Genomic DNA, 19,331 nt, shown 5'->3' with positions numbered 1-19,331 from the left:
GTGTGCTTCTGTCAGGAGAAGGTGTGTGATGTCTGTTAGTCTCATATTTTATGATGTCAACAGCCATTGATGATCATTGTTTACATTTCCTTCATTAGGGGTTATAAAATGGTAGTACTCAGATTCTATCATTTCTTCATTTATTTTAGCTGGAATTTTTTTTTTTTTTTTTCTAAAAAGAAATACTTCTTTTCATCACCTGTTTGGCACAGGAAAGGTGCGACAGACAAATGCTTGAGCCTTTTAATTAACAGTTATTACTGTTTGCAAAAAATGAATTTGTTCACTAACATCCTGCAAAGGTGTCTGATAAGTTTTTTAAATATTGTCATTATAAACTCTGAGATTTAAGCCTATTTCTGTGTTTCAGCCAATTCCAATTTTATCTGTATTGATGTCTCATTGATTGTCTCATCTTGGCAAATGGGAGCTTCTTCAGGTTGGCTCCAGTATCTTTTTGATGTGATCCTGTTAGCTATGATAGCTTGTTTGTTTTCTGGCTGACATGATGTTCTGAAATCGTCTATTACATACCCAATGCCTGGGCGTGCATCAGCCCATTGCCCCTGAAACTCTGGTTCCTTTGTGTGGAAAAAATGGAAAATGGTTAGAGACCAGTCTGGGTGAAAGAGGTATTAATTGCTTAGTGAATTGGTCTTTGTTTCTTGCTGTTTTCAGGGAATAAGGCTAGGAAATAAGGTGCCTTTTTTTTTTGTTTTTTTGGATGAATCTTTTTTTTTAAGTTTGTTTATTTTGAGAGAGAGAGCACGTGTGCGAGTGAGAGCATGAGTGGGGGAGGGGTAGAGAGAGCACAGAGCCCTACGCAGGGCTCTCACCCATGAACTGTGAGATAATGACCTAAGCTAAAATCAGGAGTTGGACACTTAACCAATTAATCACCCAGGTGTCCCCCCCCACCCCCACCAGCTTTAAGAAAGTATATCACAAGTTCATATCAGTGTTTCCAATTCAAAGTCAGGACCATAGATTTTTTTACTTAACATCTTCCATCTTACAGAGGTTTGCATTTTTCAAATTACAGACGTAATATACACTCATTTTAAGAAATTTAAATAATTCAGAATTATGTAAGGTAAAAGATGGAAGGAAGATCCTGATCCTGCCCCAAAATCACTAGTTAACCACTTAACACAATTAATTCAAAGGTTTCATAGTGGCTGTCTTTTTATTTTTATGTCAATTATAGTTACCTGGCTTAGGCAGCACTGAACATACAGTTAAAAATTAGGGATTGACATTTCTTGAGGCGAGGGAAAAAAAGATGAGAGGTTATTCCTTACATGAAATGAAGATTCTTACATATTTTTAGATTTACTTTTTGAATTGGTGTTACATTTGCATGATTCAAAATGCTAAGGATAGAAAAAAAGCAGAGTGAAGTTTTTTCTTGCTTTTGTAACCCAACTAGTCAGTTCTTCTTTCCAGAGACAACTATGTGCATCCTATGTTTTTGTGCATCCTATGTTCTTATAAACATAAAGTATACATATATGTGTAACTGTGTATGTATGTTATTTCCTCCATTTTACAAAAATGGTTCTTTGTCTTGCGTTTTTTTACTTAGCAATATAACTTATAAGTACATCAAGAATAGCTTATTCTTGTGTGTGTCTACAGAGTATTACAGGATATGTTTGTACTGTTTATTTTATCATTCTCCTATTAAAGAGAAGTTTGATTTTTTTCCCCCAAGTCTTTGCAGTTACAAAGAGTGCTGCATAACCTTGTACAAATGTCATTTTCCATATTTGGAATAATTAATTTTTAAAAAACGTTGTTTTTTAAAAAAATTTTTAATGTTTATTTTTTGAAAGAGAGCGACAAAGCATGAACAGGGGAGGGGCAGAGAGAAACAGAGACACAGAATCTGAAGCAGGCTTCAAGCTCCGAGCTGTCAGCATAGAGCCCGACGTGGGGTTCAAACTCAACGACCCGTGAGATTATGACCTGAGTTGAAGTCGAACGCTTTAACCAACTGAGCTACCGAAGGCTCCCCTAAAAAATTTTTTTGATATTTATTTATTTTTGAGAGAGAGAGAGAGAGAGAGAGAGAGAGAGTGTGTGTGTGTGTGTGTGTGTGTGTGAGTGAGTGAGTGAGTGGGGGAGGGGCAGAGAGAGGAGGAGACAGAATCTGAAGCAGGCTCTGAGGTGTCAGCAAAGAGCCTGACGCAGGGCTTGAACCCACAAACTGTGAGATCATGGCCTGAGCCAAAGTCAGATGCCACCCAGGCACCCCTCGAATAGTTAATTATTAAAGTAAATTGCTAAGGGTGTATACTTGTGTAAATTTTAAACATATGGTAAAATGACCTTTTTTATTTTTATTTTTTGAGAGAGGGCACAAGTGAGCGTTGGACAGAGAGAGGGAGAGAGAGAGAATGAATCTGAGTAGGTGGAGAGAGAGAGAGATAAAGAGATAGAGAAGTGGAGTTCGCCCAAAGCGGGGCTCATGTTCATCTGAAGTGGGGCTTGTGTTCACCCAAAGCAGGACTCAGACTCATGAACTGTGAGATTGTGACCTGAGCCGAAGTCAGAAGCTTAACAGACTGAGCCACCCAGGTGCCCCAGTAAAATTGCCTTCTACAAATATAGGTATTTTACATTGCCACCGGCACCTGATTCCAGATTTGAGACAGAAGATTTGGTTATGTGGATATATACAAAATAACCAATTTGAAGTTTTTTCATCCATGTGTGTTTACAGTGGAGTACTGATGTCATAGACATCAGATTACATTGTAGTTTTTTTCTTTCTACATACAATTAATTGAGTGCCTATGAAAAAATATAGTCTTTGCTCTCAACTGTAAGCAGATATATCAGGTGAACTTTACCTAAGTTCTCTGGGCCTTGAAGGATAAGAGTGGGCAGGGGAAATTCTAAATTAGCAAACTTTTGGGGCACCTGGGTGGCTCAATTAAGTGGCTGACTTCGGCTTAAGTCATCATCTCATGATTTGAGCCCCGCATGGGGTTCTCTCCTGTCAGTGCGAAGCCTGCTTCTGTCCTCTGTCTCCCTCTCTCTCTGCCTCTCCCCATGCCCTCTCTCTCTCAAAAGTGAATAAACATTAAAAAAAAATTAGCAAACTTTTTGGTCTCGGACCCTTGACCCTTTTAAAAATTATTACAGGGGCGCCTGGGTGGCTCAGTCGGTTAAGCGTCCGACTTCAGCTCAGGTCACGATCTTGCAGTCCGTGAGTTCGAGCCCCGCATCAGGCTCTGGGCTGATGGCTCAGAGCCTGGAGCCTGCTTTGGATTCTGTGTCTCCCTCTCTCTCTGCCCCTCCCCCGTTCATGCTCTGTCTCTCTCTGTCTCAAAAATAAATAAACGTTAAAAAAAATTTTTTTTAAATAAAAAATAAAAATTATTACAGACTCCAAAGAACCTTTTATTTATGTGGGTTATATGTACCAATATTTACAATATTGGAAATCAAAACTAAGAAAATATTTAAATATTAGTTCATTAAAATCATAGTAAGTTCCTTACATATTAATTTATATAACACAGTTTTTAATGAAAAAACTTAAAAAAATTTTTTTTAACATTTATTTTTGAAAGGCAGAGAGAGACGAGCACGAATGGGGGAGGGGCAGAGAGAGAGGGAGACACAGAAACAGAAGCAGGCTCCAGGCTCTGAGCTATCAGCACACAGCCGACGCAGGGCTCGAACTCATGGACCACGAGATCATGACCTGAGCCGAAGTCGGCCACTTAACCGACTGAGCCACCCAGGCGCCCCTATGAAAAAAAACTTTTTTAAACAAAAGATTTAGTGAGAAGGAAGGACATGGTTTTACATTTTTGCAAATCTCTTTAATGTCTGGATTAAATAGAAGGCAGCTGGATTCTTACATCTGCATCAGCATTCGGTCTGTTGCAGTATGTCATTTTGCTTGAAGTATATGAGAAAAAATCCAGCTGCAGAGATTTGTAGTGGGAAAATAGAGAAGTATCTTAATATCTTTGGGTAATTGGATAGTCTTTGATACTGTACCCAAACTCAATATGTGGTAGTTTCTTCAAGGTTAGTTGCAGTGTAGAATCTGGAACCATGTTAATGAACTTTTGTACTTGGTGACATTAAAATTCAATTGTTTACTTTGTACATTGAATGGATCTTTTATCCATGTATGATTTTGAATCATCGTGAATTGGTCAACTGGAAAATATTGGTTTACTGAGTTGTACAGAACTTCCAAATGTTTGACACAGTTCATTATTCAATTAAAAAAATCACATTCATTAATATCACCATCATTTCATTGGGAAAGTCTTAAGTATTGAGAAGTTGTCAAGCTCACAAAAGATACCCTTTTTCAAAATTTTGATTTTTAAAAGCTTGAATTTTATCACTGGCAACAAGTACTATCTCATTTGTTTTCTTTGAAGGAACAGGCTCACTTTGTTCATTTCTGTGAAGACTGTTGCCACATAACAATAGTTTGCCTGTCGGTTGCTTACTCAAGAGGTAGTGATATGCCACGAAAAAAGTTCAGCTTGCAGCTCAGTTGCTTTTCCTTGAGACAATTATTGTCCTTCGATTGATATGCTGCAGAACTATAGACTTCCATTTTTCATTTAGATTTTTAAAAAGATGTACTCAAGAGTGGAAATTTAATAACATTATTAATTTTTACTGTTTGCTCAAGGAATGTATAAGTAAAGTTTATCTTTCCTTTTTTAAACTGCAGGTGTTGGGTGGTACTAGTATAGTTCGATGCCCCTGCCTTGATTTATGCTAAGGCAGTGGCAGTTATACCTACCATTTCACCATGGTAAAAAAAGGCATATAACATCTTAGTATTATTATGAAAAATTAGATCTTGGTGTTATGAAAATAGCGGACCTCTTAGATTTCCTGAGACCATACTCCACGAACTGCTGTTCTAGGTAGAGCACGATTACATAGCCAGAGATACTGAGGTGAGAATAAAAGCATCGGTTTCAAGGTCAACTACAAGTAATTTGTTATGAAACTCGGGATATATGGAGAAAAGGAGAAAAGGTAGTCAGAGGCCAGATTATAAAGGAATTTAAGTATCCTGCTAAAGAGTGCTGAATTTATCCTATAAAAAATGGAGAGTCTTTGGAGGATTTTTAAAGCGGGGAGTGTGTGTGGTAGGGGTGTTGGTGGTTGATGCCATCAAATTTGTTTTTTGCTTTTTTTTCAAAATGCGGCTGTTTTTATTGATCTGAAATACTGATATAATATAAGTGAAAACTGTTATATGCAAGCAGCCTTCCGGTGAGCCTCCTTTGGCAACCACTCTCCCACCACCCTTCTCCCATCAACCTTCTCGAGAAATCAAATTTGTATTTTTTAAAGATCACCCTTATCACAGTGTGTCTTGTAAGGAGGACAGTGGAAAATGATGAGGTTTTAAATGAAGGCACTGACTTGGCCGTGGAGCCACAGAAGGCCAGGCTGTACAAACCAGTGCAGACGTTAAAATGTGACCTTCCTAAAGCAGAACTAAGCCTAGCAGCATCTGTTGGTTGGCTGGATGGTCAGGCGCACAACCAGCCGCGTCCATCATCGTGTCACACAAGCTAATCCCTCAAATACTCTTGTATTGGCAGAATCACTATTCTGACTTTTATTACCATAGTTTTGTCTGTTTTCGAATTTCATGTTAATAGAATCATACAGTAGATGATCTTTTCTTTCTTACTTACCATTGTCTTTGAGATTCATGAGTGTAGCTTCCTATAGCAATGGTTTTTCTTTTATCATTGCTACGGAGTATTTCATTTTCTGACTGTACCGTAAGTTTTTCATTGAGTTGTTTACAGCTTGGGACTATGATGAATAATACTGCTGTGAACATTTTGTGTGTGTCTTTTCACAGACATAAGCACTCACTTCTATTAGTTATATACCCAGGAATGGAATTGCTAGTTCGTGGGGTATATATGTATGAGTACTACCAGTTTTCCAAAGTGGTCATATTAATTTATTCTCTTGCCAGCAATGTATGCCAGTTCTGGTTGTACTATGTCTTTGACTAAGTATTGTCAGTCCTTTTAATTGTAGCTGTTAGGGTCTAGTGCTGTCTTTTTGTGGCTTTAATTTGCATTTCCCTGATGACAACTGATGTGTGGAATATCTTTTCTTTTTTTATGTTTATTTATTTTTGAGAGAAAGAGAGAGTGGGAGCCGCCGAGGGGCAGAGAGAGAGAGAGAGAGAGAGAGAGAGAGAGAGAGAGACGGAGAGAGAATCCAAAGCAGGCTCCAGGCTCTGAGCAGTTAGCACAGAGCCCAATGCAGGGCACAAACCCATGAACCGTGAGATCATGACCTGAGCTGAAGTCAGATGCTTACCTGACTGAGCCACCCAAGCGCCTCTGATGTGTGGAGTGTCTTTATATGCATATTGGCCTTTTAAGGATCCTCTTTGGTGAGGTGCCTTTCAACTCTTGTCCATTTAAGAAATTGGGCTATTTGTCTTTTTCTTATAGATATATAGATCTTTTTTGTATATGTTGAATATGAGTCCTTTGTGGGATACATATATTTGTACGTATCTTCTCCAGGTATTTAAACATGGACTAGATGCAGGAACAAATTTATTAATCTGGGTGTTTTGCTGGGATTCTGTGGTATATGTCTTATCAGTTAAAGGTGGTTCTATATATTTATTCTTTAGAGATTCTAGTTTCCTTTCATGATGGGAATGTACATGCTGCTTTTGAATGTGTCACTGTTGATGTTTTGAATTAGTCTCAACTGATTGTGGGTGTGTCTGTTATCTATTGCTGTGGACCAAACCACTCGAAATCTTAATGGCTTAAAACAACTATTTGCTTATGATTAAGTGGGCTGGCAATTTAGGCAGAGTTCATCTGGCTTGCCTCTATTCCACATGATATTTGCTGGGCTTACTCATGTGTTTTGATCAGTTGGCAGGCTGGCCAGGGGCTGGTTGTACTGAATAGCCCCACTCCAGCATTGTCCATCATTAGGCTGGAGCTGTCATCCGGAGTGCTGTGGCCTCTCCTGCAGTCTGTCTTGCATGGTGACTAGGTTCCAACAGAACAAGAGTGAAAGTTGAAAGGTTTCCTAAGGCCTGGGCTCAGAAATTGCACAGTGTCTTCATGTTGCATTTTATCGACCACAAGGCCAGCTCAGATGCAAGGGGTGACGAAATGAACACCACTTCTTTTGTTTATTTTTGAGAGAGAGAGAGTATAAGCAGGGAAGGGGCAGAGAGGGGGGACAGAGGATCTGAAGCAGGCTCTGTGCGGATAGGCTGACAGCAGCAAGCCTGATGTGAAGCTCGAACTCAGGAACCGAACGGCAAGATCATGACCTGAGCTGAAGTTGGACGCTTAACTGAAACCTAACTACCCGGCGTCCCTCAACTCCACTTCTTGATGGAAATTGCTGCAAATAATTTGTGGTCATGTTTGATCTACAACATTGCTCTTCCTTGTTTGTTTCCTTCTTTCTCCTTTTGTCTCTCTTCATTTTAAATGAAGTGGATAGTTTGTGGGTTGTTTTTGTTTTTTAATTGACTTGTCTTTCTTCTTGAAGTTTATATTAGAACAGAACTTACTTGCTTAAAGGATGCCTTCTGTGATTACTTACTGTGGCCTAGGACAAGACATTTTTAAGCCCAAACTTTGGGACTGTTTGCCTAATTACCTTAGTAATACCAAACATCTGTTAATGCTGAAGAGATTAGTTTCTTCCCCAGGTAATTTTGAACTTTTTTTTTTTTTTTTTAATCCTTTTTAAAAAAAAATTGGTTAAGACCTGAAGGTTAACATTCTGGTGCTTTTATGGGCTGTGTTCCTCCATGTTTTGTTAGTCATCTAGAGATACTAATAGGGACCTGAAATGACAACTTTTTTTTTTTTCCAAAGTGCTTAGTGAAGTCAGGAAGGTAAAGGCTCCACAGCTGGAGAAGGTGTCTGGGCTGTAGTTGTCTTGGGGAGACAGTGTTTTTATATGTGAAATAAAACAAGAATCTTGGGCAAGGTGCAGATGTCAGTGACCTGTCAGCCCATCAGGATGAATCAGCTGATGTCCTAGATGAGGTGACAATGTCAGCACAGTCAGCCCCTTACCCTGAGTTTATTGGGCCTCTCATTAAGGTAGCTGTCATAGCCCTTAGTTTAGAAAAGTCAGAGTCATTGTTCAAGATTCACCTGACTTTAAACATTATTTATTTTGGAGGGGGAAGGTCACTTTCAGTGTAAGAGTACAATTGGAAGTGACATGTGGCTGGTTTGCAGATTACAGCCATTTTGGTGTGCCCAAGTGTTACAGTTGTTAGGATCTTTAAAACTTGTCTCTAGGTGACTAGAGGCAATTTATTCTGCTTCTCCAAGTAAGTTTAATTAATTGTCTTGGGTCCCAGACAAGTAGATTTGTTAGCTGTAGTTTCTGATTTATCTGTTGCCCAAACCCGTGATAATTTGATGGGAATAGGAACTCTCAAGGTGGCATTTTATTGCAAAAGATGGATGTTGGCTTCTAAATGCAGCTGATTAGAAGGCTAGGGCACAGTATGTGTTTTTCTGGTGACAGGGTCATTATTAAGGCTTTATAGAACTAGTCAGATGGCTGAACTGAATCTTCCTACTCTTGTGAGGTTATCTTCAAGGCATTTGGAGTGTTTCACAGAACTCTTTATCAACTCTGTTCTCTCACCGGCGTTTGTACCTTGTGTCAGTTTTAGCCTGGTTGTTCTGGGTTGTGAGGTGCTTTTTAGTGCAGCTGGTAACCAGATCTTTTGTCAATCGCTGCTGCCTGAGAACCTTGGATTTGGGTCTCACAGACCCAGAAAACAGTGTTGCCAGATAAGATTGCCATCTTATTTTCTGAGTAAAATATTTATCTTCAGAGAAAGCAAGGCAGATTGTTAGAATGAAGACAGGAACACAGGATTTTGATGGCTTGGCTATCTTACTGGCTGTAAGTTTTAAAAAGTTTAAATAATTTTAAGTTTAAATAATTTCAATAAATTAAAAAAAAATTTTAAAGACCTAAGTTTGCCTCAGAGGTAGCACTTAGCTTTGTAAATGAGTCAAACAGAAAACTGTTACAGTGCTTATTATGTGTCAGGCACTATTTCACATCGGAGGTATAGATACAGATATGAACACAAGTTTTCTGCCCTCAAAGAGCTTACATTTTTGTTTGAGAAGATAGACAATTTTCAAATAAATAATTACAGATTATGATGAGTACTATGAAGAAAATAGATGTGGTGATGTGATTGAGAGTAAGGGAGAAGGGGATACTTCAGATGGGGTGGTCAGGCAGGACCTTTTTGTAGTGATGTATGAACTATTATGTGAAGGGAGGCAACCAGCATTTCCTGATGGGAGAGGAGTGTTCTGGGCATGAAGAGCAACAAATACAAAGGCTTCGTGGGGAGTATGTGATTTGGCATGTTCAGGAATAGGCAGGGGCCAGATTTTGTATGGATTTGTAGATCGCGCTTAGGAGGATGGAAAACCATTGGTAGAAAGAAACTGGTTTATCAAGAAAGCTAAATGATGTGATTTACATTTTTAAAATATCACTCGTGCTTCTCTGGGGAGAACAGATAGCAGAGTGCCCAGAGAGGAAGTAGAGAGATTAGTTAAGAGACGATTGCATGTTTTTTATTTTTATTAAAACCCTGCAAAGTGTATAAGAGTTATGGAGGATGGATGGCAGAAGGGAATTGAACGTTTTTCAGAAAGTATTCCACTTTTTGAAACAGATTGTATTTTTATTTTTGAGAGAATGCAAGCAGGGGAGGGGCAAGGAGAGAGGGAGACAGAATCTGAAGCGGGCTCCCCCCCCCCCCCCCCCCCAGCCGCAAGCCAGTGTAGGGCTTGAATTCATAAACTACGAGGTCGTGATCTGAGCCAAAGTCGGACGCTCAACCGACTGAGCTACCCAGGTACCCCTCCACTTTAAATTTTTTAAATTTTTAATTAAAAACAATTTTTTTTAATGTTCATTTATTTTTGAGAGAGAGAAAGGTACAGAGTGTGAGCAGGGGAGGGGCAGATAGAGAGAGGGAGACACAGAATCCGAAGCAGGCTTCAGGCTCTGAGCTGTCAGCACAGAGCCAGACGCAGGGCTAGAACCCATGAGCTGTGAGATCATGACCTGAGCAGAAGTAGGACGCTTAACTGGGCACCCAGGCTCCCCTAAATTTTTTTTTAATGTTTGTTTTTAGAGAGAGAGAGAGAGAGCAAGCAGGGGAGGGGCAGAGAGAGACGAAGACAGAATCTGAAGCAGTTTCCTGGCTCTGAGCTATCAGCACAGAGCCCAACGCAGGGCTCAAACTCATGAGCCGTGAGATCATCATGATCTAAGCCGAAGTCGGATGCTTAACCAACTGAGCCACCCAGGCATTCCAAAAGTATTCCACTTTAAATTTTTTTTTTAATTTTTTTTTCAACGTTTTTAATTTATTTTTGGGACAGAGAGAGACAGAGCATGAACGGGGGAGGGGCAGAGAGAGAGGGAGACACAGAATCGGAAACAGGCTCCAGGCTCCGAGCCATCAGCCCAGAGCCTGATGCGGGGCTCGAACCCACGGACCGCGAGATCGTGACCTGGCTGAAGTCGGACGCTTAACCGACTGCGCCACCCAGGCGCCCCTCCACTTTTAATTTTGATAAGATTACAAATAGGGCAAGAAAACCATAACATCAATAAGTACTGGTATGTGTTTTGAATTACGTTGCTCTTGATTCTTTGACTCAGAGTTGGAGAGAGACCTCTTGGTATGTCAAGGCTCTCAGCATGAACTCACTGTGCCCACTTAAGAATCAGGTGCATCTGGGCATGGCTTGAGGGCCTGTGGGGAAAGGTAACTAGTAATTTCTTTGCATAAGGCAGAATAAGGCATTTCCTGGGGAAAAAAATTCACCATGCAGTCAGTGTTTCAGGACCAACGTTGGTGGTGGAAAAGGGAAGGGCGATTCCATAGCCATGCCTTCCAACTCTAACCAAACTACCACACATTTCTAATACCAAAACCCTGGGGTGCAGGGGTTATAAAGAAACTTTTTCATAGAAATCTTAGTATGATACTAGAAAGGTAGACTTTAGCAGTGTGAGACTCACAGGATAGAGTTGTAAAGCAAAATGATGAATTTGGGATACTCCTCACTTCAGCATAGAACATGGCGAGACTTAAGTACTTTGAGGTTTCCAAGAACACAGGCTGGCTTGGCATATTAGGGGTTCTAGTGGTGGCATTCAGCACTCAGGGTTTCTAATGTGGATTAAGCAGCAGCCAGCTCTCAGAATCCTGTCATAGTAATAGTAATAGTAATAATAAATATTGTAGTCAGAGAGAGGAGATACTAAATTATGTGTTTGTAATATTTATTTGTACTCACAGAAGAAAATTCTGTCTCTGGCTTTTCTGTATTCTCACCTACTGAGAGAGATTCAGTATCTGCTAGCTCAGTTACTATAGATTTGTCTTGTATAAAAGGATAATGGATAAAAAACAGCTGAAGAATTTCAAGGAGTAAGACTGGATAATTAATTTATATAGAAAGCGGACTGAGAACTGCTTATAAGAAGAGGGGATCATTAGAGGAGAAGGAGTTGTGAGTTGTGAGTTGATGTCCCACATGGGCGTAGAGATTACTTAAATAAATAATAAAAATAATAAAATAAAACCGTGCATTAAAGCAGTGGATTAAAAAAAACAGGAAGTAGGAATGGCTATAGAGGGTTCAGGTAGGTGTAGGGTTAGAGAAACATTGTGAGCAAAAGGAATTGGGAAAGAAGATACTAAGCTGCTGTGGATTTTGAAATGGATCTCTTTATTTTCTTTGGGAGTCTCGATATATTAAGATTAAATTGCTTTTAACTTTTTTGTTTTTGTTTTTTGTTTTTTGTTTTTTTTTTTGAGGTTAGACTTGTTTCTTATATGTGATGCCGTTCCAGCACTGGACTCATGGAGGCTGAACATTTATTCAGGTAATAATAGGTAACATTTATAGAGCACTTTCTGTGTGCTAGGCAACAAACTAAGTGCTATACCTGTATTCTCATTTAATTGTCACACAACCTCACAAGGTTGGAAGTGTTATTGTACCCATTTAATAGATGAGGAAACTGAGACTTTAGAGTATATCAAGATTGAGTTCACCTGAATTAAGAAATCAAAAAGGCTACTGCTGTAGTTGAAGTGAGAGATGATGGTCGCTTGGATTAGATGATGTCATTTCTCACCTGTCATAAATACGTGAATGTAAAGTGGTTTTGACTGACTGAACTTCACCCCTCATATCCATAGCTTCTTCCCACTAGTGAATACATCATACTTTTTGTCTGTCTGTCTTTATTTATTTATTTATTTATTTATTTATTGTCTTTAAAACAATGGACATACTTTTTGGTAAAGAAAAATCCAATTTAGAGGGTTTTTTTCCCCTTCAATTTTTAATTTAAATTCTAGTTAGTTAACATGATTTAGAGTTTTAACTTAAAAAAATTTTTTAATGTTTATTTATTTTTGAGAGGGAGAGAGAGAAACAGAAACAGAGCATGAGTGGGGGAGGGCAGAGAGAGAGGGAGACACAGAATCTGAAGCAGGCTCCAGGCTCTGAGCTGTCAGCACAGAGCCCGACGCGGGGCTCAAACTCACAAACTGTGAGATCATGACCTGAGCTGAAGTCCAACGCTTAACTGACTGAGCCACCCAGGCACCCCTAGAGTTTTAACTTTAAAGCTTTTCTGACTTTTTAGAAGTAGATAATAAGCTTTGAAGTAGCTTAAATTTATCGGAATAAATATCTACAAAAGGTAGATAGATATTTACCTTATGAAACAGATATTTACTTTGTCTTATAAAAGGTTAAGAAATAACTGAGGAATTCTTAAAAGATTATTAGTATAGATAATAATCTTTTTTGTTGTTTTTGATGTACTTGAGATACTGTTCACAGGTATTTTAGCTTTATGGAACCTTCTTAGGGCTTTTTCTAGGAGCCTTCCTGGTATACCTAAATGTTTATTTACTGATCATACTAATTGTTGTACTTGCCAGAACTGAAGAGTTCTGGCACTGGAGAGTTTTTAGCACTACCAACTGAAAATCAATCAAAAAATGGAGATTGAACATCTCTGAAATTATAATGTTGGTTAATAGAATTACTTGTAAATTTAAGAAATTCAAATTGATATGCTCCTCTGAGTGGCTTTCCATGTGGAGTTTTGCCAACTGTTTGTGCCGTTACCGAGCACAGTAAAACCGCTTGCTTTTACTCCCTTACCAGTTATTGAGTGGCCAGCATGAGCACATTGCCCTATTTCCCCTTTCCCCATCTTTTTCGAAAAAGATCGTGAGCTATAATTGACATATAGTAAACTGTACATATTAAAAGTGTACAGTTTGTTAAGTTTTGACATATGTGTTGTTCACCCATGAAACTATTACCACAGTTCAGATAATGTATCACCCCCACAAGTTTCCTTATCCCCATTTAAAAAAAAATTCTTTTTTAATGTTTATTTTTGAGAGAGAGAGAATCCAAAGCATGCTCCAGACTCCGAGCTGTCAGCACAGAGCCTGGCGGGAGGCTCTAACTCACGAACTGTGAGATCATGACCTGAACTAGTCAGCCGCTCAACCGACTGAGCCACCCAGGCGCCCCTCCTTACTCCCATTTTTAATCCTTTCCTCAACTTCTGTGGTCTCCAAGCAACCACTGATCAACTTTCTGTCGCTATAGAACAGTTTGCATTGTCTAGAATTTTATATAGATGGAATTGTAAAGAATATATTCTTACATTTATTTTTGGTTTGGCTTTTTTTTTACTAACCATAATTATTTTGAGATTCATCTATGTTGATGCATGTATGAGTAGTTCATTTTTATTGCTGAGTAGCGATCCATCATGTGGCTATAGCACAATTTGTTTATCTGTTTGTGTTTTGATGATGCACATTTGGGTTGTTTCCAGTTTTTGGCAATTAAAAATAAAGTTATACTATAACTATTTGTGTACAAATCCTTATATGGACATACGCTTTTTCCCCCTCCTAAGTTAATTTCTTTTTTTTTTTTATGTTTATTTATTTTTGAGAGAGAGAGAGAGAGAGACTGAACATGAGCGGGGGAGGGTCAGAGAGAGAGAGGGAGACACAGAAGCTGAAGCAGACTCCAGGCTCTGAGCTGTTAGCACAGAGCGTAACGTGGGGCTCAAACCCATGAGCTATAAGATCATGACCTAAGCCGAAGTCGGACGCTTAACCAACTGAGCCACCCAGGAGTCCCTCTTTTTTTGTTTTTTTTTTTGTAGTGAAATTCACATAACTTACAATTAATAATTTTGGTATGTAGTTCAGTGGTATTTAGTGTATTTGTGATGTTGTGCAACCACTAGCTGTCTCTAGTTTCAGAACATTTTCATCATTCTATAAACCACCCCATACTCATTAAATAATAATTCCCATTCCCTCCCCTCCCCCCTCTGCTTTACCTGGTAACCTCTAATTTGCTTTCTGCCTCTATGGATTTACCTTGACTGGATATATCTTCTAAAAAGAATCAGGCAGTATGTGAACCTTTTATGTCTGGCTTCTTTCATTTAGCATGTTTTCGAGATTCATCCAAGTTGTAGCATACATCAGGACTTTTGTTCCTTTTTATGGCTGAATAATATTCCATTGTGTGGATATATTACATTTAGTTTATCCATTAATCAGTTGATAAACATTTGGGTTGTTTCCACTTTTTGGGTACTATGAACGTGTATTTACAAGTTTTTGTGTGGACATATGTTTTAATTTCTTTTGGGTATATATCTAGGAGTATAATTGCTGGATCATGTGGTAACTTTTTTTTTTTATTATGAAATTTATTGTCAGATTGGTTTCCATACAACACCCAGTGCTCATCCCAACAGGTGCCCTCAATACCTTTCACCCACCCACCCTTCCCTCCCACCCCCCATAAACCCTCAGTTTGTTCTCAGTGTTTAGGAGTCTCTTATGTTTTGGCTCCCTCCCTCTCTAACCATTTTTTTTTCTTCCCCTCCCCCATGGTCTTCTGTTAAGTTTCTCAGGATCCACATAGGAGTGAAAACATATGGAATCTGTCCTTCTCTGTATGACTTATTTCACTTAGCATAACACTCTCCAGTTCCATCCATGTTGCTACAAAGACCATATTGCATTCTTTCTCATTGCCACGTAGTATTCCATTGTGTATATGAATCATGTAACTTTTTGAAGTACTGTAAAACTGCTTCCACAGTGGCTGCATAATTTTACATTCCCACTAGCAATGTGTAAGGGTCCCAGTTTGTCTTTCCTCACTAAACTTACTTTCTGTCTTTTTGAGTCTAGCCATCCTAGTGGGTGTCAATACCATTATAGTTTTGATTTGCACTACCCTGATGACTAAGGATGTTGAGCATCTTTTCCTGTACTTATTGGCCATTTGTATATTTTTTTGGAGAAATGTATATTTAAATCCTTTGCCTTTTTTGGATAACATGTCTTTTTTTATTGTGTTGTAAGAGTTCTTTATTATGGATACCAAGTTCCTTATTCTATATATGATTTGCAAATATTTTTTCTTATTCTCTGAGTTGTCTTTGAATTCACTTTCTTGATGGTATTGTTTACGAAGTTTTAAATTTGATGAAGTCTACTGATCTATTTTTTCTTTTGTTGCTTATGCTTTTAGTGTTGTTTCTAAGAAAATTTTGCCTAATCCAAGGTCATCAAGATTTTTTTTTTAATAAATGATTACTTATTTTGAGAGAGAGCACATGCACAAGTAGGGTAGGGACACTGAGAGAGGGATACAGAGAACCCTGTGCTGTCAGCATGGAGCCTGAGGCGGAGCTCAATCCCAGGAACCTTGAGATCATGACCTGAGCCAAAATTAAGAGTCAGAAGCTCAACTGGCTGAACCACCGAGGCATTCCTCAAGGTCATGAAGATTTATTCCAGTGTTTTATTTTGAGTTTTATAGTTGTAGCTCTTACATTTAGGTCTGTGTTCTATTTTCAGTTAATTTTTATGTATGATGTGAAGTATCGTTCCAACTTTATTATTTTGTGTGTAGCTATCCACTTCTCTGAGCACTATTTGTTGAAAACACTGTCCTTAGCCTATTTGATTATCTTGGCCTCCTTGTTAGAAAGTTAGTTGACCATAAATGTAAAGGTTTATTTCTGGGCTTTCAATTCCATTCCACTATGACACTGTTTTTGATTACTGTAGCTTTAGTTGTAAGATGAAATTGGGAAATGTGAGTCCTCCAATTGTGTTTTTCTTTTTCAAGATTATGTTATTTGGTGTACCTGGGTGTCTCATTCGCTAGACCATGTGACTCTTGATCTCAGAGTCATGAATTTGAACCCCTTGTTGGGTGTAGAGATTACTTAAAAAAAAAAAAAGGATTATGTTGTTTATTCTGGGTCCCTTGCATTTCCATATGAATTTTAAGATGTTATTGTCAATTTCTTAAAAAAAGCCAGCTAGGATTTTGATAGGGATTGCTCTGAATCTGTAGATCAGTTTGGGGAGTGTTACCACTTTAGCAATATTAAGTCTTTCAGTCCATGAACATGGGACATCTTCTCCCTTATTTAGACCTTCAATTTCTATCAGTGACAGTTTATGATTTTTAATATATAACCCTTACACTTTTTTTAACCCTACTCTATTATACTTTTTTGTTAATTTATACTTAAGTATCTTATTATTTTTGTTACTACTGTAAATGGAAGTTTTTGCTTGATTTCATATTTGGAATATTAATTGTTTATAGAAATACAGTCCATTTTTGTATATTGACCTTGTATCTTGCAACGTTGCTGAACTTACTTTTAGTGGATTCCTTAGGAATTTTTTTATTTTTTATTTTTTGTTTTTATTTTTTTTAGCTAGGCTACATGCCCAACTTGGGGCTTGAACTCACAACCCTGAAATCAGGAGTCACATGCTCCATTGACTGAGCCAACCAGGCACCCCGATTTCTTAGGATTTTCTATATATAAGAATATCATCTGCAAATAGAAAAGGTTTTCCTTCTTTTCCAAACTGAATGTCTTTTCTTTCTTTTTATTGCCTTATTGCCCTAGCTGTCTTTTTTTTGTTTGTTTGTTTTAATTTAATTTAATTTAATTTAAATTTTAACTATATTTATTTTGAGAGAGCTTGAGTTTATGCACGCGGGGGAGGGGTAGATAGAGAGGGGGAGAGAGAATCCTAAGCAGGCTCTGTGCTGTCATTTCGGACCCTGATGTGGAGCTCAGTCTCACAAACTATGAGATTATGACCTGAGCTGAAATCAAGAGTCAGAGGCTCAACTACCTGAGCCACCAGGCATCCCAAATTTTTATTTATTTAGAGGTTACTCAAACTCACACCCCTGAAATCAAGAGTTGCATGCTCTTCCCACTGATGCAGCCAGGTGGCCCCAGACTGGATATTCCTAATTGACCTAGCTTCAAGTTTGTTGATTCTTCTGCCTGCTCAGATCTTGTGTCATACCCCTCTACTTAACATTTTTCATTTTTATTATTGTACTTTCCAACTCCAAAATTTCCATTTGGTTCCTTTTTATAATTTCTATCTTTCTATTAATATTCTGTTTCTGGTTAGACATTATTCAGGGATGCCTGGGTGGCCCAGTCAGTTAAGCCTCTGACTTTGGCTCAGTTCATGATTTCAGGGCTCATGAGTTTGAGCAAGCCCCACATCATGGTCTATGACAGCACAGAGCCTGCTTTGGATTTTCTGTCTCCTCATGCTCTCCCTGTCCCTCCCCAGCTTGTGCATACTCTTGCTCTCTCTCTCTCAAAAATAAGTAAACATTAAAAACTACAAAAAAACAGACATTGTTCTCATACTTTTCCTTTAATTCTTTAGTCATAGCTTTTTTTTTTTTTTTTTTTTTGTTTTGAGAGCGTGAGTAGGGGAAGGAGAGAATCTTTTTTTTTTTTTAATGTTTATTTATTTTGGGGGTGCTTGGGTGGCTCATTGATTAAGTGTCTGACTCTTGATTTTGGCTCAGGTTATAATCTCATGGTTTGTGAGTTTGAGCCCTGCATCGGGCTTTGCACTGACAGTGCAGATCCTGCTTGGGATTTTCCCTCTCTGTCCCTCTCTAGCTCATGCTCTCTATATCAAAGTAAATAAACTTAAAAAAAAAAAAAAGGTGCTCCTGGGTGGCTCAGTCATTTAAGCATCCGACTTCAGGTCAGGTCATGATCTCTCGGTTCATGAGTTTGAGCCCCGCATAGGGCTCCGTGCTGACAGTGCAGAGCCTGCTTGGGATCCTCTCTTTCCCTCTCTCTCTGCCCCTCCCCCACTCTCTCTCTCTCTCTCTCTCTCTCTCTTTCTCTCTCTCTCTCTTTCTCTCTCTCTCTCAAATAAACATTAAAAAAATTTTAAATATTTTTCCCCTGTCTTTTATTTGGAAATGCCACTAACCCCTATATTAGGCAATTTGGATTTGTCCTACAGTTCACTTATGCTTTGTTCATTTTATTTCAGTGTCTTTTTTTCTTTCTAGGTTTTATTTTGGTTGGTTTCTATTGCTGTGTTTTCATATATTCTCCCCCTGATTTGTTCTGTTGCAATTTTTAATCTGCTGTTAATCTTACATAGTGTACTTTTATCTATACCATTTCAGATTTTTTTTACTTCTTCTACCTAACATGCTTACTTTTTCCTTTAGATTCTTACACATATGGAATATAGTTATAATTTTCTAAATGTCTTTCTTTACTAGTTTTATGCTCTATCATTTCTCAGTCATTTATTTTAACTTTTCATTGTGAAATAAGTATAATATACAGGAAGTTGGGAAAAAATGTACAGCAATATTCCATGTGCTCTTCACCCAATTTATCCCCATTGTGACAGCTTCTGTAATTGTAGTACCATATCAAAGGTAAGAAATTAATATTGATACAATGTATAGAGTCTGTTCAGATTTGACCAGTTTTACATGCACTTCTCTCTGCATGCGTGTGTGTGTGTTGAGGGAAGTTCTGTGGAATTTCATCTTGTATAAATTTTTGTATCCACAACCACCATCAAGATATAGAACAGTTCCATTCCCAGAAGAATCCTTCCTGTTGCCCTTTTACAACCACATCCACCTACTTCCACCCCATTTATGAACCTGTAACCCTGGCAATTACTAATCTATTCTTCAACTAATATTGTTGTTTCAAAATGTTAATTAAATGGAATCATACCATATGTAACCTCTTGAGATTGACTTTTTCTCCTATTCAGCATAATTCCCTTGACATCCATCCATAGTTTGTACCTTTTTGGGGGGTACAAATTGCTGAGTAATATTCTG

At 38.3% G+C, this 19,331-nt stretch overlaps 1 protein-coding gene across 28 annotated transcripts in view; it reads left to right on the top strand.

Moving 5' to 3' along the window:
- The window catches only part of R3HDM2 (R3H domain containing 2), a 162,167-nt gene that overhangs the window by 26,956 nt on the left and 115,880 nt on the right, over positions 1 to 19,331 (top strand). For 23 of the 28 annotated variants that reach the window (XM_042992586.1, XM_042992581.1, XM_042992584.1 and 20 more), the window contains exon 3: positions 11,903 to 11,970. The exons of 3 other annotated variants lie outside the window; for them this stretch is intronic. In XM_042992586.1, the coding sequence (XP_042848520.1) occupies positions 11,903 to 11,970 (68 nt within the window). The remainder of the gene's footprint in view (positions 1 to 11,902; positions 11,971 to 19,331) is intronic. 2 more of the 28 variants (XM_042992589.1, XM_042992590.1) reach the window with 1 other exon arrangement.

Source organism: Panthera tigris, chromosome B4 (genome assembly GCF_018350195.1).
Source record: "Panthera tigris isolate Pti1 chromosome B4, P.tigris_Pti1_mat1.1, whole genome shotgun sequence".
Lineage (NCBI taxonomy): Eukaryota > Metazoa > Chordata > Mammalia > Carnivora > Felidae > Panthera > Panthera tigris.
The sequence above is the reverse complement of the archived record's forward strand: the minus strand, read 5'-3'. Positions and strand labels throughout refer to the sequence as shown.